General features: G+C 34.4%; 3 protein-coding genes across 4 annotated transcripts in view; 2 read left to right on the top strand and 1 right to left on the bottom strand.

The window, feature by feature from the left end:
• Positions 1-7,944, top strand: part of LOC144438018 (protein FAM50A-like) — an 8,547-nt gene extending 603 nt beyond the window's left edge. Inside the window, exons 3-12 of one of the 2 annotated variants that reach the window (XM_078127061.1) lie at positions 858-957; positions 1,270-1,495; positions 2,247-2,313; positions 2,631-2,692; positions 3,339-3,415; positions 4,242-4,296; positions 4,708-4,756; positions 5,396-5,466; positions 6,170-6,280; positions 6,895-7,944. In XM_078127061.1, the coding sequence (XP_077983187.1) occupies positions 858-957; positions 1,270-1,495; positions 2,247-2,313; positions 2,631-2,692; positions 3,339-3,415; positions 4,242-4,296; positions 4,708-4,756; positions 5,396-5,466; positions 6,170-6,280; positions 6,895-6,921 (845 nt within the window). In that variant the 3' untranslated portion in view covers positions 6,922-7,944. Of the gene's footprint in view, positions 1-857; positions 958-1,266; positions 1,496-2,246; positions 2,314-2,630; positions 2,693-3,338; positions 3,416-4,241; positions 4,297-4,707; positions 4,757-5,395; positions 5,467-6,169; positions 6,281-6,894 lie in introns of both variants that reach the window. The other variant, XM_078127054.1, reaches the window with a different exon arrangement.
• Positions 7,945-8,439: 495 nt separating this feature from the next.
• On the bottom strand, positions 8,440-13,462 carry LOC144438047 (deaminated glutathione amidase-like). Its single transcript, XM_078127083.1, has 7 exons — positions 13,376-13,462; positions 12,787-13,066; positions 12,028-12,183; positions 11,090-11,293; positions 10,767-10,877; positions 10,260-10,361; positions 8,440-9,387 (listed from the first exon to the last, which is right to left on the bottom strand). Exons 2-7 carry the CDS (start codon positions 13,015-13,017, stop codon positions 9,184-9,186), a joined length of 1,008 nt encoding a protein of 335 aa, XP_077983209.1. The 5' UTR covers positions 13,018-13,066; positions 13,376-13,462; the 3' UTR covers positions 8,440-9,183.
• A 75-nt stretch (positions 13,463-13,537) lies between these two features.
• The window catches only part of LOC144437871 (uncharacterized), a 51,822-nt gene continuing 42,359 nt past the window's right edge, over positions 13,538-23,000 (top strand). Inside the window, exons 1-5 of the mRNA XM_078126908.1 lie at positions 13,538-13,792; positions 16,003-16,117; positions 17,546-17,719; positions 18,254-18,360; positions 19,518-19,655. Of these exons, the coding sequence (XP_077983034.1) occupies positions 13,590-13,792; positions 16,003-16,117; positions 17,546-17,719; positions 18,254-18,360; positions 19,518-19,655 (737 nt within the window). The 5' untranslated portion in view covers positions 13,538-13,589. The remainder of the gene's footprint in view (positions 13,793-16,002; positions 16,118-17,545; positions 17,720-18,253; positions 18,361-19,517; positions 19,656-23,000) is intronic.

Below are 23,000 nucleotides of genomic sequence, written 5' to 3'. Positions count from 1 at the left end.
TATTTTTGAAGCTTGCGTGGCACATACTTTGTACACTTGTACATGTTGAATACATGCAATCAGAGAAGAAAACTATTCTGGGCAAGATATGTATATAGTAAAAGACTTTGTACAGTTAGTAAATAGATGCAAATTTGTATACAGTGGAGATATTTTAATTGGGTAATCATGATTGAAGGTACAATTATTATAATAGGAGACTCCCCAGGTCTTCTTTATACCTCATTTGGTAAGGATGGAGGTATACAGAATGGTATGATACCCTCTCTTAGTACAGAGACATGATTTATTGTATTTTACTTCTTGAAATTCTTTCATATACAGAGTAACATTATTTGAGTGCATAGCACTCATTCTCCCAATGAAACCAGTTGCAAAGCAACAAAACCAACACACATCCAGAGGGACAAAACAAAAGACAACAAACAAAAACGAGACACTAGACTTACAATAATGGTGACTAGTATAAAAGTTACAATGGCATTAAAAGAAAGGTGGCTGAGAATGATAAAAGTCCCATTCCTGACAACTATAAGTGGCCACTATGAATTTTGCTCCATGATTGAAATTGTAATTAGTAATTAAGCCAGTTAAATCATGGATGCTGAAGAGCTCAAACATCTATAGTTAAATTAAGAGGGGCTTTCCAATCATGAGTTTGCAGAAGTTGGACAAGCAAAGCCTGAAATCTTACAAAAAGCCAAAGTGTGTGAGTGTAGTGAACTGTTCATAAGAATTCATGATTGCTTTGTATTGTGGATACATGAAGATGGACTGGAATCTCCTGCAACAAAAAGATTATGTAAATTGTCTTGAGGCTGTGTACTTACATGTAATTTCTTGCTTTTATATTTTAGGCTTGGTGACCTTGAATGAAATGAAAGCTAAAAGAGAAGATCTGGTGAAAGAGAGAGAAAAAGAGTTGGCTAAGGCAGCTCCACATGCATTGAAAATAGCGTAAGTGATAGCTGTAAAATATAACACGTACATCACAAAGTATAAATTGAAAAATGTGATTGAGATGTTAGAACAAATTTAAATTTTTCAAACTTTGAAAGATCATGTTTTCTTCTGGTTCATGAGACAATTGTTGTTGCAATTTGTGCTTTCAATGATGTAAAAACTATAAATGTATACAATAGCATAAATTTGTGAGAAACATTTCCAAGAACGATCTCTTTTCTTGAGACAGCGTTAACTTGGTCTTGAGTTTCTCATTCACACCATCTTGGATGTTAGGATAACCTTAAATTATTTTCATTCAAGCAGAGAGAAGAGGAAGAAGGAAAAACAACAAAAGAAGCAAAGAGCAGCATTGTCTTTTGATGTTGATGAGGAAGATGATGAAGATGATGATGATGATAATGATGATGATGATGATGGTAGTGGAGAAAGCGAGGAGGAAAAAGAAGAATATTTTGTAGTGACAAAGAAGAAAAAATTAGGAAAGAATCCTGATGTTGATACAAGTTTTTTACCTGATAAAGATAGAGAGGTACGTACAGTACATTTTTACTTGCTTCGTTCAAAGAGTGAGTATATAGATGTTTCCTGGTTCCATGAAAACTCCAAAACAGATAGGTGTTTGAAACCTATGCTGCCATTTTCAAAGTAGACCACTATATTTTCATGACCAGGATAGTGAACAGCAAAACAAATATACAATACCCGGTATATATGATACATGTATTCTTTTACGTTTTACTGAATTTGGTCAAAACAATGGCACCCAAAGTCATCATTTACAACAAAAATCATGAAACCTGAAACAAAACATTATCCAGCTCTACAAAAATCTTACCAACATGGCAACATTTTATTATCTGGTAAGACAATGCATCTCAAAGGTGTTGCTAACTATTTTTGTCTGGCTCAACAAAAAACCTAAATAACATTTCAACATGTTTATCTGGCACGACAAGACTTGAATTAGAAATGTTACATCTTAGTCAATTGGCTGTCTCAAATATGTCAGAATGTATGCACCAATATTAGGTTTACTGTCAGTGTTGTCCTTGTACTGATAATGGTAGTTCACTGTCGGTGATAAGAAAGTGTAGCAATATTGGTTAAGATGTATGTAACGCCAGACAATTAAAGAAGCAATTTTGTCAAGATTTTTGTCACTCCAGATGATAAAATGTAGCAATGTTAGTAAGATTTTTGTCTGGCTAGGCAACGTTTTGTATCAGGTTTCATGATTTTTGCAGTATTTAAACAACTACTGTTTTTTTTTCAACTCACAGGAAGAAGAAAACAAACTAAGAGAAGTCCTTAGACAAGAATGGGTTGCAAAACAAGAAAAATTAAAAGGTAAGCTTTCGTTTTATATAAACCACAAACAGCACATTGATGTAATAATACCTCTCAAAAATGGATGTATGTTTAATATCTCCTTTCTCTAGGGAAAGTGAGTTTGTTTTAAGTTGATATTTACAATGAAATATAATCAATATCTTTTTTTTAGATAGAATGTACCCTCAAAATGTGTACATGTAAGTCATTATAAAATAATTTTCTTCAAGTGTTTACATTTGGCACCGTCATTCAACATGCGAATATCAACAAACTCAAACCCAAGTTTACATATCAGGTAAATTCTCTTACAAATTCCTTTTTTGACACCGTAGGTGAGGATGTTGAGATTACCTTCAGCTACTGGGATGGCTCAGGACACAGAAGATCTGTTCAGGTAAGTCTTACTACTCCAACTGCTTAGAGTAGGATACAGTTTAACTCATAGATTAGCACAGCAACATATGTTGGCATTTAGGGAGTGGAATTGAGCAGGAGATATGTTCACTGTAAGCAGCAAAGTTGACTCCATGAGAAGATGATCTAGTCTTTGCATTACACCATCAAAAAATCCCCTGAGATTAATTCTGATAGCTATTGACAGAACTATCAACTGAAATCAACAGTAGCCATAATAACAGAGTACTAAAGAATAAAAGACTACATCAATTATCTCATGTGTTGATGTGATTGACTCATCCACATAGCTAACCTCTATATATAGTTAATATGTTGAATGTTACAACAATTTCTAAATATGCCATCAGGTATGTGTATGAAGAGCAGTTGTGCCCCAAACTTTGGACTGAACAGTACACAGTTTCAAATTTTCAATTTTGCCTCAAACATATGTGCATAGAGTAATGTAGATTATTTGCTTATAACTTTCTGAAGTGGCATGGGCAATGGATGATCAATGTCGTGTCACCAATAACCTCCAAGTTTAAAACACAGTGACAAAGTCATCTTTGGTACTCTTAGGAAGACAATTATTGGACACAAAGATTTCATTTTTGTTCATCTTAACTTTTGTATGTTCACAGATGAAAAAAGGAAGTACAATTCAACATTTCCTACAAAAGACAATTGAAATGCTTCGAAAAGACTTCCATGAACTCAAGTAAGTGAGACTTCATGGTGAAATGTGATAAAATTATAACTGTTCAGAGGAGAACAGTATATCACATTTCAACAAAGTTATTTTAAAATGTAGATTCTTTGTTAAACTCTTTGTAACTATATAACACAAGCAAATTGGGTTTATAGCTATTTGAGTTGTATGAAAATATTTACATAGAATCACTATTAAAATATATGAGTACAATATTAATGTCATTGCATGCCTTTGAATGCATTAAAATCATATACTGGAGTTGTTAGCACACTTTGTCATAAAGAGGTGATCTCAACATTGTAGAAGTGTGTATAATAGCTTACACCATCAAGTCATTTCTGTGTTATTCCTAAATACATAGTTTGAATTCTGCCAAATAGTAATTACTAGTATGCCCAAATATTGTATAAAGTCAGCATTATATCTGTATTTTAAAAGTAATGTGGTAATTAATATTTAGTAAATTGAGTAAATAGAAATGTCAAATAATGGTTGCTTAGAAACAGGGTTTCATTTTTCTTTTGTTTTATTCCCTTCTGCAGTACATTTATTTGAACTAAATAGAGGCATACCTTACACAATACATGTAGTATATATTGAGTGATTATTCCACCTATGTTACATGTATAAAAAAAAAACCAAGCTCTTTCAGACAACTGTTTTTCTGGTTCATATTTAAATCACTTTATTTGACATTGGCTTTGAATCTGAGCTTTTTGGTATGAAGGCTGTGTGCACTATGCAGTTGTCTCATCTAAGAGATAGTGGAGTCTGTTATGCAAATCATTTCCAAAAGTTTCAATTCAAGTGAATTTATTGATGATATTTGCAGATCATCTACAGTTGAAAATCTGATGTACATTAAAGAGGATCTAATTATTCCACATGTAAGTAGACTCATTGTAATTTTCATCTCAGCATCAGTATTTGGTTACTTTCGGGTTGTTTTGTCTTTATTAGATTTGAAATAATCTTTTCATTGTTATACAGTGGTATTGACCTCTGAGTGATTCATAGAACAAAGACTAAACACTGCCTAAATGACAGAAGGATTTTACTCGTAAAGTCAGAATGACAACAATCCCCCTGTGCAGCTTATGCAAAACCAATTGATAAAATACATGGCCTTGTATCGGGAGGCACGCAATGCATCTTGAAACTAACATATCCATAGATTCAAAGTTGGAATGTGAGTGTGTATAGTCAGCACATTTCACCATTTAGTCATGAACAATTGTATTTTTGTATTTTTACTAAATCTTATTTATCATATTTTGCCACCTTTCTTTTTTCCACAGCATTACAGTTTTTATGATTTTATCGTAACAAAAGCCAGAGGCAAAAGTGGTAAGTTATCAAGATTATTTCACAGTAGAGATCATCATGGGAGGGTTGCAAGTTCCAATAAGATGAACACAAATTGAAGGCAAAGTCGTGTAAATTATGGAGTAAATATTTTTGTAGATGGTGTATATGAATATTGGATAATATATCACGGCCTGATATAGGCCCCGATAGTAGGCAACAAAGTTGATATTAACAACTCTCTACTCTGGTGACAATTCCACTTTTAGTCTTTCTTTGTTAACATAGCTGAAGTCTGGGAGTGTTATAAAGTCATCTACAGTCATTCATTCTCATGTATTCTAGAGTTCATGGGTTGTGGCTGCTTTAATGAAACAATTATCATTTTCACTTTACTTGTGTCTATTCCATCAGCATCTTATATTAATCATTTAGTCCAATGACACCAATAATTACCAAACTGATTAACCGGAATGAAAGCTCTATGAAGATACATTGTTCCATTAAGCTCTATCATCAATTCCAAGCAAAAGTCAAAATGGTTCAAATCAGAAGTGTTTGAGAGTATCACACTGTGTATTTTATATAGTTCAAGGTGTCCTTACCTAGCCATTCACAAACAGTTCAAGGTGTCCTTACCTAATCAATTACAAAAAGTGTCTCTGTTTTCATTGTGTACAGGTCCGCTGTTCAGCTTTGATGTTCATGATGATATCCGATTAGTTAATGATGCAACAGTTGAAAAAGATGAGGTAAGCCTGTTACCCGGGGGGCTACTCCTCTTATATAAGTATATGTATATGTACTGCTGTTTGGGATGCATTTTCTAGCCCTTTGGTGTAAAATGGGGTCTGGTTTTTTTTCAAGCTGAAGAGTCTAAAATGGGGTCCACTTTCCATTATTTTTTATTTTGCTTGGTCTAATATGTGGTCCATTGTCCTTTACCAAATCATAATTGCCATTAATTGCCCCAAAATGTTGCCACCTAAGGAAAATGTATTTAGGTCTAAACTTTCATCTTTTAGAAACCTGTAATGGTCTAAAATGGGGTATTGATTTTTGTCAAAGTGGGTCTAACTGTTACAAATTTATGGAAGTTGAGACAAAAGACACTTTGCAATAAAATAAGACTACCTAACATATTTTACATGATAGTGTTCAATTACTGGTTTCATAGACATTCTATAATTGTATTACCAACCAATATGGGTTGCTTTTGCCAAACGCTATCCATGGTCAAGTCCTTGGACAATGCTGAATAGCGCCCTCTAGTGGTTAGTAAAACTCCAGCAATGAATAATATCAATGGTACACAGTAATAAAGTGTTTTCTACAATTGATGCCATAATGAAAACACTGTACAATGAATAGCTTCCTACAAGTTTAGATCAGCATTACACTTAATACTCTTCTGTTTTAATTTTAAATATTTGTTATTGCTTATTCTATGACTAGTCTCATGCTGGGAAGGTTGTACTTCGTAGCTGGTATGAAAGAAACAAACATATATTTCCTGCCAGTAGATGGGAGCCTTATGATCCAGAAAAGAAATGGGACAAATACACAGTAAGTTACTAACTCTAGTACTCATCCTTTCATACATGTCAAAGATGTGTATTCATAAGTGTACTTGTCAATGGAAAAAGTTGCCACTTAAACAAATGAAATGTTCTGCAGTTATCTATACACCCACCACTCAGGATTATTTGTGTGCTTTCCTTCTATTTAGGTTGAATTCCCTTAATGAATCATTATACTGCCAACTAGTGGCAAGATTTATGGAATCTGTTGTTTTTGCATTTACTGTTCATGCACAGATGTAGCTACAATGATAGACCATACTTGAAATTTCACACCATAGTTCTTAGTCTATTTACTTCAGTCTTTTTGAAAATAAGAAAGACATACATACAAAAGACACTGAGAAAACTAAATATCAATAAAACCAAGACATGCTCATCAAAACATCTATTAAAAGAACATGACAAAATTTCAGTGCCTGATCAAACATGATAATATTTATTGGCATAGGATTATTTATTTTCTTGTTCATTTGATATTCAAATATTATTTACAAATAAGGATTTCTAAGTAAAAAATTGTTAGCAGCGAATCATCTCATCAGGGTCATACTACAAAGGGCTGTTACTTAAAGAGTTTTTATTTTCATGTTTTCACAGATATCAGATGGCAGAGGAAAATTGTGAGACCATAGCATATGTGATACTTATATCTATTATCCAGAAACAACAATGAAAAATCTTCCACAGAAATTCACAACATTGAAATTAATTTACCCTTCAACATCCAAAGGTTGGAGTCACAATGGAATAAACTCATTTATAGCTGGTATCTCTTTATTGTCAATGAATATACATACGGTTTTCTATCACAACTGTTGTAATGCATCAAATGTTTGAATGGCAAGTTATGATACAAATGTCACTCGGTATTGCCTATTAATTTTGTAATCCAGTATAAACCAGATAGTTTTCCTTTATACCATCATGCATCCATTCAAGGGACCAGTGCAGATCAGTGGTTACTCCTGTATGTTAGTGGATCCAGCCCTAGCCCAATAAATCAAACTCCTTATCTTCAATACAGAAGGAGTATTTATTATACGTCGGTCCACTGTTCTTCACTTCTATTTCTTCAACTGCCAGTCAAGTGGTACAATTAGTGTTCATCAGCTGTTTTATTTACATGACAGTTTAGAATTCCGCATGATACATGTACAGCATGCTAGGAAAGTCAGTCACTCATGAAAATGGTTGAGGAGCAATATCACAGTAATTTTCATGATTCTTTGTATATTGTTTTTTTTTTGATGGACATAGTTTGGGTATATTGTATGGTTATAGTTTATCAGCATTTTGGATCTGAAAGATTAATTTCATCATCGTCCTCACACAAAATTACTTCCAGATAGTTTGTTATACCAGTCCTAGTCTAAAGAGTTTGACAAATTGTCATTTCAAAAAAAGAAGTGTATATGCAACCTTTTACAAACCTTCAGCCTCATGACTTCAAACTGATCTAAATATCTAGAAAGATTTATGTGCTGGGAGTATATAAATCTCAGATGTGGTGTTCTTAAAATGAGCTTTCAGAGTTCCATAAAAATCTGTTAGTGATCTTTGTATTTTGACCTTACAAAGCATACTATAAAGATATTGGAATAAAACATTTCGTACAATAAATGTTTTATGTCAGTAATTTGTCAAGTTCATATGACTGTACCGTTTGTATTTCTAGTTTGTACGAGAGAGAGAGAGAGAGGAGAGAGAGAGAGAGAGAGAGAGAGAGAGAGAGAGAGAGAGAGAGAGAGAGAGAGAGAGAGAGAGAGAGGGAGGGAGGGAGGGAGGGAGGGAGGGAGGGAGGGAGGGGAGGGAGGGAGAGGGAGGGAGGGAGAGAGAGAGAGAGAGAGAGAGAGAGAGAGAGAGAGAGAGAGAGAGAGAGAGAGAGAGAGAGAGAGAGAGAGAGAGAGAGAGAGTACGTACAAGTACCATTCTTTGTGTTTGGATTTCTTCACCGACTGTTACACAACTATTATTGTGTCAATCTGTTGGTATGCCGACTGTCTTACACATACTTTTGAGATCTCATGGACTTGAAATAAAACGAAATTTAATATTTGATATGTATTACGTGATTTATTTACTAAATCAGCCATAGAAGAAAGGCAATGGAAAATCCACCCTTATTTCTGTACATGGACATTATCAAGTAATTTATTCATCCTGCTACTAGTAGCCCTCTAGTGTTGTAATGTACATGTCTATTGTTTCATCCAACCCCACATTTGTACTCCTGAAAATACAATTTATATACATGTATACATTATATTCTGACCATTCAACTGTTTATTGTTATTATTTGCTGCCTCTACTCATCATTATAACTAGACTAAGATACCACCTATCGCTCCACCCTCACATGCCTGTGTGAGGGCGCCCTGTCACAGCGTACCTTACAGACTACTTAAGTCCATAACATTGAAGATGTATGATTTCATCATACTTCTGTTATAGGCATATTCTCCAAGTTATTTACAAAAAGTCAACATGATAAAATTAAATGAAAATATACTGAAAGGTAGTTATTATGTGCTTCAGAATTGTTGGCACCAGTTTTGCTTTAAATGCAAAAGAGAAAAGTCCTGTAAGGCTCTATTTCTAGATTATGTAAACTTATACCAAATATAAGTTAACTTTTACTCTTCTTTGAAATCAGAACAAGCTTATTGATTATATATCTCATCATCACAAAACCATTTGGCCTCTTTGTGACAACAGTAGAACTTTCCTCCTTTGCAAGAATGGAATTACTCTGGCGTGCAATATATCTATGGAAAAAAAACAATCACCATGCCCCATTCCTTGTATTTAGATAAGTGACCAGTTGTAATAATTGTGTTGTCCTCATCAAGAATGCAGTATGTTTTACACTGTGTACATTTCATAACTTCATTGATCAGATTTGTCTGTATCACTATAGTTATCAGTGTCTGTACTCTTTGTCTTGACTTTACCATATAGATCATATCTCCTGTGAGTCCAACATGGTAATTCAGTCCTCACTTTAGTCTGATAATCAAGGTCAATGTCAGCTACACAGAGGTCAACACCATCATGACAGGATGCAATCACACTTCCCCATGGATCAACCACCTGTTATAAGAAAGTGAAATTTGGAAGTCAAACTTTCAGGAACTTTACTGAGCTCTGATACATAGTGCAAACTCTCAGGAACTTTACTGAGCTCTGATACATAGTGCAGACTCTCAGGAACTTTACTGAGCTCTGATACATAGTGCAGACTTTCAGGAACTTTACTGAGCTCTGATACATAGTGCAGACTTTCAGGAACTTTACTGAGCTCTGATACATAGTGCAGACTTTCAGGAACTTTACTGAGCTCTGATACATAGTGCACACTCTCAGGAACTTTACTGAGCTCTGATACATAGTGCAGACTCTCAGGAACTTTACTGAGCTCTGATACATAGTGCAGACTCTCAGAAACTTTACTGAGCTCTGATACATAGTACAGACTCTCAGGAACTTTACTGAGCTCTGATACATAGTGCAGACTCTCAGGAACTTTACTGAGCTCTGATACATAGTGCAGCGTATCATGTTTTACTGTGTTGTAGTAATTGGTATGCACATAGTTGTTTCACTAGCAAGTAAATATCACTATCATATCTGATTCTGTCAAAAGTTACGAACACTGTGAATATTTCTAGATAAGGTTTGAGAGCCACTGTGTTGAAGTGTAACAGGAAAGTCAGTATTAAATTAATCTTCAATGAAATGGAGATTATTTGTCAATTGCATTTGGCATGTTTTCAAAACTCAAAAAATTGTTTTCGTTTATGCATAATTGTTATCTAACTCATACATCTGTTATCCCACCATTTATTAAGTAAATACAATTTTTTGTGTACAACTATTTACACGTAATTGTTAGTCTGCCCTGTACATACCACACACTATACAATGTCAACATAAAAACCAAAGACAGAAATGTCAAGTGTTACCATAGAATGACCATAGGAGATTCTCTTTTCATGATGTCGTCCCGTCTGTGCTGCTGCTACTACATAACACTGCATCTCAATAGCACGACTCCTTAGCAGAACCTGGAGATGAAAAGTATACAGTAGTAATAACACAATCTTATTAAAAATAAATACAGTGGTCCTGGAAACCTCTACAGGAAATGTGCAGACATTGAGAATAGTAATTACACACAATATGGATACATACAATCTAGTCAAAGTCTTCTGTACACTGTGATGGTTCAGCAAAATGGCCCAGATTACAGTAGCACCCCCTGTTCAAGGGTTAACTAACAGGGGTACCGCTTACTGATTCCCTAACAACACTAAAAGACTGGTGAAGTTCATGTTTATATAAGGCCAAAATAAATTTGTCTTTTATATTTAATACCTTTCAAAAATATGTAGAGCCGGTGTGACTCAAATTAGAAATTCAAGTAATTTTTAAAATCCCATTTACTGCATAGCTAACACAGATGTTCTTACCTCCCAGTGTGCTGCACCTGTAGTAAAAGTAAAAGCTGAAGGATAAGTGAGAATCTCTGCTCCTTGTTCGGCTAGAGCTAGTGACATTTCAGGAAACCGCAGATCATAACACTAGGCAGTTCAGGTTATGGAAACTACATGTTAAATTTGGTAATACACTGATGGCATGTACATTTGAGGTTATGATAATACAGCTATTTTGGGGTAAATTTTGGGCCACCATTGATTGGAATGTAGGTTGAAAAACACTGATGACATTCAAGTTACGGAAAAAATAAATTGTATTTCATAAATTAAAGAAAGTGTTCATTGTGAAAGGATACAGTGGCAAGTCCAACTTTTCCAACTGGTGTGTTGACAGGTGGAACTATAGCATCACCTGGAATGGTAAAATCACTTTCTTTGAGTCTGACATGTCCTTTAATGTCAACATCAAAGAGATGAGTTTTGTTGTAAACAGCTACTATATCACCATTGTTGCTTACTACAATATGTGAGTTGTATACTCTCTTGGTCTCCTCATCAACCTGTGGGGTATGAATACAATCAAATAATCAACTTAGGTGACATGATGTACCGGTATTCTGCTGGTTTTTTGCTCACTCTCACATGAAAATATGGCTGAAGGGTACACTGACAGTAGACCTCATCATCCATTGTAAGACCACAAGGTTCTCTTATAGTATTGACGTACATAGTTTCCTGTCAGTTCTATTATTTGAAGTAAGATAAACTTATTGGTATTGATAACTGATGTACCGTTTTATTCTGAAAACAGTTTCAAGTCTTAGATATCAAATACAACTAAAATTCAAAAATGTTTGTATGAAGAAGAACTTCTCCATCATCATGACACTTTTTTCAATGAGAAAGACACCAACTAATATAGCGTTTCTCTATCTGTCTCTCTTTTCCCTCTCTATCTTTCCCTACCTTCCTACCTTCCTCTCTCACTTTCCCTCCCTCCCTCCCCTCACCCCTCTCTGTCTGTCTGTGGTGTCTGTGTCTCTCTCTCTCTCTCTCTCTCTCTCTCTCTCTCTCTCTCTCTCTCTCTCTCTCTCTCTCTCTCTCTCTCTCTCTCTCTCTCTCTCTCTCTCTCTCTCTCTCTCTCTCTCTCTCTCTCTCTCTCTCTCTCTCTCTCTCTCTCTCTCTCTCTCTCTCTCTCTCTCTCTCTCTCTCTCTCTCTCTCTCTCTCTCTCTCTCTCTCTCTCTCTCTCTCTCTCTCTCTCTCTCTCTCTCTCTCTCTCTCTCTCATACTTACTTTACGATGCATTCCACCCAATGACAACCACATATCATGTTGTCTAGCTAAACTTTTCATTGTTTGTACCACATGACCATCCAAGGGTTCAGCCATTGCTATTGATTTCTCCCTATTATCAGCAATGTAATCAAATGCCTCCGGTAAGAATGTCATCTGTTGAAAAAAATTAACTATTTATTATACCAACATTGGTAGTATTGGTGTAACATAACAGAGAATGGCTACCTGCACACAATCCTTTTCTTATCCCTAAACTTTCTATAAACAAGCAAAAGGCAACTTGTATACATGTGTACATATAATCTAAAACATTTCAACCAATACAAACAACACAATTTGATAAGCTGAGAGGTTTTTATGACTGCAAACAACTTGATAGAGGGCGTTGCAAACTGTTCAGTCTTGTTTACTCTATGATAGAATATGACACATACTGTTATTATCATAAGATACAAATAAATAATCATTACAAATTTGCAGAATGTTTTAGAGACATTTTTCAGAGTAATTTAATTCATAAATCAAAAAATAATATAAACATTTCCCTCACTGATAGTTAAGAATTTAGTCAGTGGCTGATCATAGTAAACTAAATTGCTTAGATACTCTCAAAATAATTTTTCATACAATAAAAGTGAAATACCTAAAAAAAAAAAAATCTTCGTAGATCACTTTTTACAGAAATTTATCAATTTGTTTGACACAGAAGATATAATTGAACAAAACATCATCTTTGCAAAACTAAATTTCACTTGCCTTAGCACCTTTCTGTTTTGCTGCTGTAATCAGCTCACTGCAAGTTTGCAAGTTAGCTTCTTTATCTGCTTTGCAATTTAGCTGACAAACAGCTATAGTGCTTCTTCTACTTGACAATATTGCAGTCATCTTGGAAGTACTGTGTGTAAAACCTCTACGTAACACAAGTCCACTTATTACAACTAGTTCTCTACTTCTTACACTGAGAAATAGCTTGGGGAGTGTCAACATACTATGACAAGTACAACAATGGCTCAAGATGTTACAACAGTGAACTTTCCTGCAAAGAGAAATAAAGTCTTCTGTTACATGACACACATCTAGCTTGCCATTAACATTTATCTGGACTCTTCAAATGTGCATGCTCCAACAATTTTAATAACTGATGCTCAAGAATTTAAAACAAGAAACATTCCCAAAGGAAAATAAGACAGGGAAGGAAGAACTAGCCTCCAAGCCCCAGACTTTGATAATCTTTTTGTTCATATGCTGATCAAGTCTCAATCTTTCTTACTAAAAATTGACCTAAATATCAAGAGAATCTAGTGTTTCTGTTTTCTAAGTTTAACCTATTCAAAGACTTACTGACCTTGGGCATACCTAGCGCTTGGTGAAGAAGGACTGGAAGAGATGTTTCATTCTGTGTTTACATATCCCGGAAGTAGCAGTCTACCAAGTTAACCTCTGACCTATTCTAAGGGCGCGTGCGGTCAAATGCGAAATCGAGGCCGATAGTCGTTGTTTATAAATGGCCGCCGCCTGTCAGCTGAAATTTACATCAAACAGAAATCTGTGCGGCTACAATGAAGAAATTTCTGCGATCGAGCTTGCGAAGGAAGACTCCGTCGCCGGATCGCAAAGGATCACCAGATGGCCGTTACTTGGGTTATGACGTCAAAGAAAAAGAACTGCCCAAGCTACACAAGGCGGCCTGGAATGGAGATATGAATAAAATGAAACAACTCGCCAAAAAGGGAGATTTGAACCAACTCGATAAAGACAACAGGTAATTTTCAATGACACACTTCAAACAAATTTGAGATCATCTAGATGATAGTTTCTATCCTACCAAGTTATTATGCGAACTAGATGTGATAATTACTGTTGCTACAGAGTACCAATATATGTACTTTGCATTTATGCAATCGAAAATTGAATTACACAAATACAACATGTACAGCAGTGTCAGTGCTCCTCCTTGTTTAACATGATATTTGTTTACCCATGCATTCAATGAAGATGAGATGTCAACTCTGTGATGATAGTATTTTCATTTCTTCAAGTGACACGATTGTTGAACTCACCATGTTATTGGCCGGTGCACAAGTTTCTGAACAATGGTTATTTTAGCGGCCCAATTTCCATTTTCATCAGTATACATGTAACAGAAATGTAATAATATACTCACATAGGAAACACACGACATGTTATTTTACACCAAGGTACCTACATGTATGGCAACTGAACAAAATTAAAGTTTACACATAAACAGTTCAGTGTAGGAATTTTGACACAAAAACAAATTTAAACTAATTTAATTTAGATATTACCATCTGCCAAAAAATTCTGACAAGAGTAAATTATGATATATCAATTTTCAAAGTACAAAACAGCAATAGATTGACACAGATGTATATATGAGTACTGACAGTGACAACAGTGCTCTTGATAAACTGATCCGGTATTTAATCCTATTGGGGTAACAGCTGAGACTGCATGACAGTCAATGAAAACTGTACTTCAGTATTACACTGTATTTTGTCTGCAAGGTACTGTAGTTAATACCCTCTATGAGAATGCATTTGTTTTGTTGATTTTATTTTGTGCTTGCAAACATGTCACAACTTGATGTTTTACGGTCAACTGAATGCAAAAAGTACATGTATGCTAAATGCACTAAGACATCCCCAGCCATTATATGATCCAGATTACTTTATTGTTCAGACAGATTACTCTGTATATCATAAGATATGTCAAGATGGGTCTAAAAATCATGCAGGAGTATGAAAAATACTTTAAAAAGAAGTAAGGATAATAAGAATGTAGCAGTTTGGCCTAGTTTAGCTTTACTATGGGCACTGTGCCAAGTTACAAATGTACATTGTACTCTACAAGCTGTACTGTATATTTGAATGAAATGTAACAGCATACAACTATTTAGCTAAAAGATTTATGGGACTTAGAAGCTGCTAGCAGTACAAATGGGTGTAGGTGTATTATTGCCTCTGTAGTGTAACTGTCAGAACATGCCAATCAAGATACATGTATATGTACAAATGTATACACAGAACAACAATATAGAGCATTTAGCATAACTCAAAGGCCTTTTTGTTTTGTCTGAGACTCAGTACATGAAATTATTATCTATCGGTCAATATTTTTTTTTTCAACTTTCTTCACCAAACTAGGGAATGTAAATGGCTTGTCAAGTCAAATGATAGTGAGACTTTTTTCTTTAAATACTACTACATGTAGTTGTGTACTTCCCAGACAGTCACTGTGCATACACAAAACACCACATGGCTGCTTTTAAAAGGCCCCATTCAGGGAATATTGTGTAAATACAAGAATTTCATGAAGTGAACTTTTGAAAATATAATCAATAAACTTCAACAATTGAACAGTCTAAAAATACTATTTTATTTGTGTATTAATACATGCAACCTGGATGTAATGGTGCCATATTTATAAATATGTAAGCACTGAAAATATGTCATGGTAACTAAATTTTAATTGCCTGACAGAGCTAATAAGCTATAGAAAGAGAATGATGTTATTCTAATCTTGATGACTGATATTGTGGTATTAATATTATCCACAACAATGCAATTCAAACATTAGGTTTAGAAGACACCCTAGTGAGAACTTACTTTCTTTTTAAAAGAAGTAAAGATCAAAATAATGACAGTGTTTATAATTTCACAATATTCAGCGATGCACATAGATTATTGTACACGTGATGACATTATTGTTGCCATGGTGATGAAATATCAATATGAAGTGTGATGATATTATGTGTATAGACTGTAGGATATATTATAGTGTCACGCCGCAAATCAGCAGCCTTGCTCTTGTGAAAGAGATTGGTTGGCACCTTGACACTGCATACCTTACAGACTATCGAGGACATGTGTAACTTACAATATATTGCTGTATACCATATAGAACTAGTAAATAAATGTTTTTGATTTATTGTTGTCTATTTTGTATCAACAGAACCCCTCTTCATTTAGCATGTGCTCGTGGACAGACAGATGTAGTGCAGTTCCTTATCACAAATAAAGCCAAGTTGAACATCTGTGACAATGGACAGAATTCACCTTTGATGAAGGTAAACTAGCTTGGATATATTGGGGAGGGGAGGTTTCCTAAAATGAAGGGGGGGGGGGTTGTAATAGACTATAAAACGGCAAATGACAAAGATATGACGTTTTCACATATGTATGTGTCAACAACCAATATCTATAGTTGTTATTATTGATCTCTGCCTTCAAGTACATTTGTACAATATCTGAAGTTTGCTTTATACTGGCAAAATAAGTGATACCAATGCATACATTAGAATAAGTGCAACAATGAAACTTCATAATTGTCAGTGTAGCAAGTAAACCATTGAGGAAACACTTTTGCTAATGAATTACTTACCAGGGGTCTCTGTGAAGAATCCCATCAGGTGGCATAGAAAATATACATGTATATGAATAAGTGATGAGTATGTCACATGTAAAATTTAAAGGGAAAATATGATAAAATTTGCATTGAGTGACACAAATTTAACATCATACCAAAGCTACAGTAAGTACTATTAATATAAAAAGCTTGGTAACTCTAGTCATAAACCCTAGGGTCTATGCTCTGGTACATTGTACATTTTCATATATTTGCATCTGTTGACCTCAGCAATACTGATTTGATGGGAATTTGAAACTTGCTTACATTTGTAGGTTCACATGAAAGAATATTCATTTTGAAATTACAATTTCCATATTTTTGGCTGTATATTTGTTTTATACAAGGAATAGATGTATACAACTAATGATTGGTACTACCTGTAGCTGTGCCCTTATTGTGTCTGGTTTGGTGGACAAATGTTGATGTATATTTATGTATTCACCATATGTTACACCTACACATAATGTTATGCACAACTCAGTTTCTGAAATAGCTTGCTGTGACAAACTAGAGTATTTTGTAATTTATTGTGATTAATTTGACATCTAAATGTAAATGGTCATAGACAACCTCTAATCTAAATATAATACTGTACATTGCTTGGATTCAATTATTGCATGGTGTATTGCAAAATAGCTTTTTGTAGAACCAGTTTCTTGTTATTTGTTTATCTATACATGATATGAACTTATGAACTTCATTCTTTAACATTTCGTACAGGGAACTACATACATTATACAATGTACAATGTACAAGCAGCCACATCTGCATGAAAAAAATTAACTTTGTGAAAATCCTTTCATAGGATTTATAATATTCTGGGAGAAAAGATTTATATTTAAAGAGAGCGATAATGAAGTACTTCATATAGAGTCTGTATTGGTACTATGTACAGTATTTACTTTTGGTATTTGATGCAAAAACCCTCAAATTAAATTCAGTTTTGTTTTTGTTGGTCTCCTTTTCCGTCATCTGTAAAGTAATACACCTTTAGTAGATTAGATTGTTAAGTATTACTAGACTACAATATAGAGACTAACTTTATCTTGCAGCACATTATTGACTCACTCTTATCATCTTTCTATAGGCTGTTCAGGGTGACCATGTACAGTGTGTCAGAATGTTACTAGACCATGGTGCAGATCCTAATTTAGTGGACAGAGATGGCATGACAGCACTACATCTTGCAGCACACACTGGATCAGCTGATTCTGTGTCATTATTACTAGACAATGGTGCTATGGTTAATGCAACTAACAAGGTAGGAAATGTACCATAAATAGATCAAGTAGTAGATTTATACACCTTGATAATTTTTATTTAGCAATTTTGAATATCATTTTTAAAGGGGAATTCATTCAGCTGAATGTTCATGGAAAATTATTTCTCCATATAACTGACATGATATACAAATTATGATGACGGAAACCCTGCAAGGGAAATTTGCAATATTAATAACAATCACTGAGTGTATTTTGAGAGTTTTACCATTACATTGTATAAATTATACTATTTGGTACTGTGTATTCATCACACTCAAGTGTTTTTCCTCTTACAGGAGCTCCAAAACCTTAACAAAAACGTTCCACTGAAAAGTATTTTGATATAGCAGTGACGTAGTTTTTAGCTACCATTTATTTTACAATTTTTGAAAGTTGTTGGTATGGCTTACAAAAATGAAGAAAACTAGAAACAGAAATGAGATATTTATAAAATACAAATATTGATAAGACAATGTTGCAATGATCATGACATTGTAGAATTACTGACATGTATATTTATGACCTGCTACCAGGACGGTCGTACTCCACTACATCTATCAACATTTACAGCCAGTGATGATGTGGTAGAACTACTTCTGTTGAAGGATGCCAATGTCAATGCCACCGACAAAGATCAAAGGTTAGACCATTACACCCTATACATCTAAAGAATATATGATTTGGTTTCCAAAACTGTTATTGTAGCAAACACATCTTATACAGTAGTAATAGGTAGGTCATCATCGCCATATGGTTCAATCATAAAATTTAACACATACCTGCAAATAATTTTATATAAAGGCCTCCACCCTAGTAAATACACCTATGATGTTTTTACAATTCAAATATGTACATTATATACATATGATATCAAAGCATGTTACATCATGAATTTATATTGTTAACATTTTTAGTCAAGTAAGAGCTAACATGTTAGTCAAATAAACATGAAATATTAGTCAAGTAAATTTAGCTACAGCACAAACACCACTCACTCACACACACACACACACACACACACACACACACACACACACACACACACACACACACACACACAAACACAACTCACTCACTCACTAACACACACACACACACACACACACACACACACACACACACACACACTCACTCACACTCACACACTTATCTTTTGTGTATTTCACTAATGAATCTAACAGGCATTTGTCAAATATTTGTATTCTTAATGTAGGTTTATTCAATATCTGCTATTATTAGTAATACAAATTTGCTGTGCTGTATGAAAATTGTCAATAAATGATGTTAAGTGACTAGATGTTAAGTGACTAAAGTAAACCCTGTGTTGTAATTATATGCATAATATTGTGTGGACACTCTCGACTACAAATGTTGCCATATGCATATATAATATAGACTATACAGAATTACTACTAGGCCAAAAAGTTCCTGTACTGTACTTGTAGTAGTACAGAGTAGGAGTAAAATGCAATGTAAATGCATAACTTGTACAAAGTTTGCTGCTATATAAGTGTATATTATGTGCATGTACAAAGAGGTTTTGGTAGTGTATTACTATTAGTCTAGGGGCTATCCATAGCTTTGAATCTGAAGGTATTCTTCACCCTTGGCCTTACGATATCTTCAATTTCAAAGCCATGGATAGCCTCTTGAATAGTAGTGTGTGTACTGTACATTTACATGTAGGTGATGTTGTGTCCTTTAGAGGATTAATCACATCTCAAGCTACCATCATCACTTTTTTTAATCATAATGATGTGTGTGGTAGTGATATGTTCTTTTTGTGTTTTTCTTCAGAACGCCACTGATGTATGCCTGTGAAAGTGATCAAATTAGTATCGTAAAACTCTTACTGGAAAGTAAAGCAGACACTGAAATCAAAGATAGTAAAGGATGGACAGCAGCTGACCATGCTGTCATGAATGCACATCATGGGTGAGTTGATATTATCAAGCTTAGACATGACGGTGGAGTTGGGATTGAAATTCTTTTTGTACAAAACATGGTATCAAGGGTCATATACTCCTGGACCCTAGAGCAGTAAGTAGGTAATACCTACCTGAGTTCCCTTGTCCTTTACCTTGGTTCCTATCTAAAGTATGGTACAGTATGGATGCAAATTTACCTGATTTCTCACCTATGTTGATATCTTAGCAAAGAAAAACTTTACACTGCGCTCTGATTGAAAATATGTAGAAAAATCAATGTACACCAAGAAACTGGTATGACTTGAGTGAATGATTGAGCAAATAACAACCTCAGATACATTGTACAATAGAATGCTTACTCTTTTTGTTTTTCACTAAATTATTGAAATCATCAAAGAATGTGTAGATTACAAAATTACTGTACAATATTCCAGGAAAATTGGAGGATACCCTACAGTTCCCTAAAATCGTACCATAAAATTGTCATTTTAGAAAACAATATCCATGATATTAGTGGTATACATATGTCAACATGTAATACTCCAGTAAGCAAGGCTTTCTTTTTACTAAAGATAGACACAAATTAAAACTATTGTTGCAATATTGACAAGCTATTGAATGGATGTTAGTTTGATTAAACATAAAGTCTTAGTAGGGCAGCTCTCTCAAAGCTTGTTCAAGTGGGTGATAGCAGTTCCTCTGTTGTGTGAATCTAAACATGTAAACACTGGAAGTCCCAAAGCAGTACACAGCAAATTTATTGTGATCTACCGCTTTGAACAACAATAGTTTTAGTTTGTGTCTATCTTTAATAGTAAACTGAAGCGTCAATTATGTCAACATTGTGTCTGCTATAGTAGATGTAATACCTTGTTTTGGAGAAAATCTTAACTGTAAATAGAGGGCGCTATCACAAGCAGCATATTCCCTCCTTGAAGTCTAGCAAGCAGCTAGATGATTGACATTAAATATTATGTGCTATAATGCCAATGGTTTTACTGACATGTTTTACTCAATAAGATATCCCTTGTGTAATTAATTAAAAGTAAAAAGAGGAAGGATCTTAAAAGTAGATGGAAAAATGTCATTTGGATTGATATCACTCAAGTACTCAGCAGTTGTGTACATGCATTCACAATATCAGTGCAAGAGGGCGCTGTTTATTAGCTTGGCCAGAGTGAGTTGCAGGATCATAAAAGATATACAATATACACACTGTTCTCCCGATGTACTGGTTCCTGGCCTGGGATGTTGTATGTGGGATTTGAGTCAGAATTCAATTATGAGTCTTTGAATATTACTAACAGACACTGATGCAGATCATGGTATATCGATTTAATTAATACTAGTGTACTTTCAGTAGTTATACATGTAATGTATTCCTATATACAATTGGGCATGAAAGTGTACACTTGGTATTTGTCTAGAAGATGAACAAGAAAAAAAGAATAAACTAGCAAAGCACATTTTCCCTCAATGACATTTCTCAGGCATTATACAGTGACATTATGCCTTTCAAAGTCCAAATATACAATACATGTACATAACATATATTACTATGAAAAATGTAACACCTAAACTACCGGTAGTATCTTGTTTCTTTGAATTAATCAAACTTTCATTTATTTTTGGCAATGACGATATATTTCATTCCTTTTGAAGTTATTCCTTACACAATATATTGGTGGATTGAGTTTAGAGGGAATGTTATGAATTCAATCATTCAAAAAAATGTATTGTGTGTATAACATATATTGTATAATGTAACAGTATACAGTTATGTATATGTACACTTGATGGCAGAAACTACAAAAATGTACATAATATGCAGTTTTGTTGTGGTTGCTGTATGTCATGGTTAATCACTCTTTCTCATGATATTGTATCACCAAAAGTACTGTACAAGTTCCAAAAATGAAGATACATGTCACATGTATGTATATATCATATTATAATAAAATTAAATATACAGAATACTTTGGTATATTCAAAATGCACAAGTAAAACCCTTCAGAACAAACTTTTACATCAACTTTACTGTGAAGACTAACATCCCAAATCCTAGTGTCACTGTCTACTTCATTTTGCTTCCGAGTTCAAAAATAGGTTAAGATTACAAACAATATGTTATGTTCTGCATAATATTCATTTATTTTCGCCCCAGCTGTTCCAAGCCATGACAACAAAGAATTGTGTAATTAATTCTGAATGATCAAACCATCCAGACGTGGTACTTTATTCAATATTTTGTCCAGTAACAAAAGTTGCCTTTTATAAATATACAGTATATGCACATCAACAACTTCTGATACTTTACTTATTTGGAAACGCTTTCTTCATTTGAGCAGCAATTGCTTTTACAAAAGGGCACATATGAATATTTGTCTTACCACAGTGTGCCCCCTCATAAAAGACAACATTTAGTGTGGGGTTTCTTGTAATTCACAATATTCTAGTAGTATGGGGTGGGGGGGGGACACTAAATGTTAGTGTATCACAAGATTTCTGTTCATCACTGGCACATTTATCAAAACATAGAGGGCACACTGAAGGCTACCTTGTATTTTCAAATAATGAATAGCTACCAATGCTACTGGGACTAACAGTGAAATGTAAACACCCAGCATCACATGATTTGATATTATTATTCTACAACTCAGATTTCAAGTTATGAGATATCTTCTTAGTAATGGGCTATCACTCAAAATTCTTACATAAAATAGTTTTGGGGACTGGCTCTATCCATTGAAATATTTTCTCATTTGATTTTGAAAAAAGTAAAGTACCGTACTATAAATATAATATCTTATTATACGATGGCCATCCTATTAACTCTGTTGTCAGACCGTAGGGCAACTTTTAGCTCCTCCCAGAAGAGTCTTCTGCCTGCTTCATTATGTGGCCATTTAATATAATGCTTTGTGAGGAAAATTGTACGCAGTACTCTTGGCATTTTACGATCAGGAATTTCCTCTAACAGTACCAAAAGCAGAACATCTCTATTGCGTGTAAATAAACGATCTTGAGCCATTCTCATCTCAAAATAACACCACTCACTTTCTGCAAAGTTAGGTGACAAAATCAACATAGTTTTGTGACTATTCTCTATACTCTCTAGAATATTTTCAAAAATGTCAACACCTGGCAAGAAATTACGATCATGTAAACAGAGTTTGAAATTTGGAGGACCAGTTTCTTCTAGATTTTTGACTAACTGCTCCATCACCCATGGTCTGTCATTTTCATTGAAACAAACAAATGCATCATATTTGGTATTGAGTGGTCTGCCTTCATCATTGTCAAGAAGCTTGTAATGACCAAACCTCAGTTTTGCAAGGAAAATAAGATACTT

This window comes from Glandiceps talaboti, chromosome 1 (assembly GCF_964340395.1).
Source record: "Glandiceps talaboti chromosome 1, keGlaTala1.1, whole genome shotgun sequence".
Lineage (NCBI taxonomy): Eukaryota > Metazoa > Hemichordata > Enteropneusta > Spengelidae > Glandiceps > Glandiceps talaboti.
The sequence above is the reverse complement of the archived record's forward strand: the minus strand, read 5'-3'. Positions and strand labels throughout refer to the sequence as shown.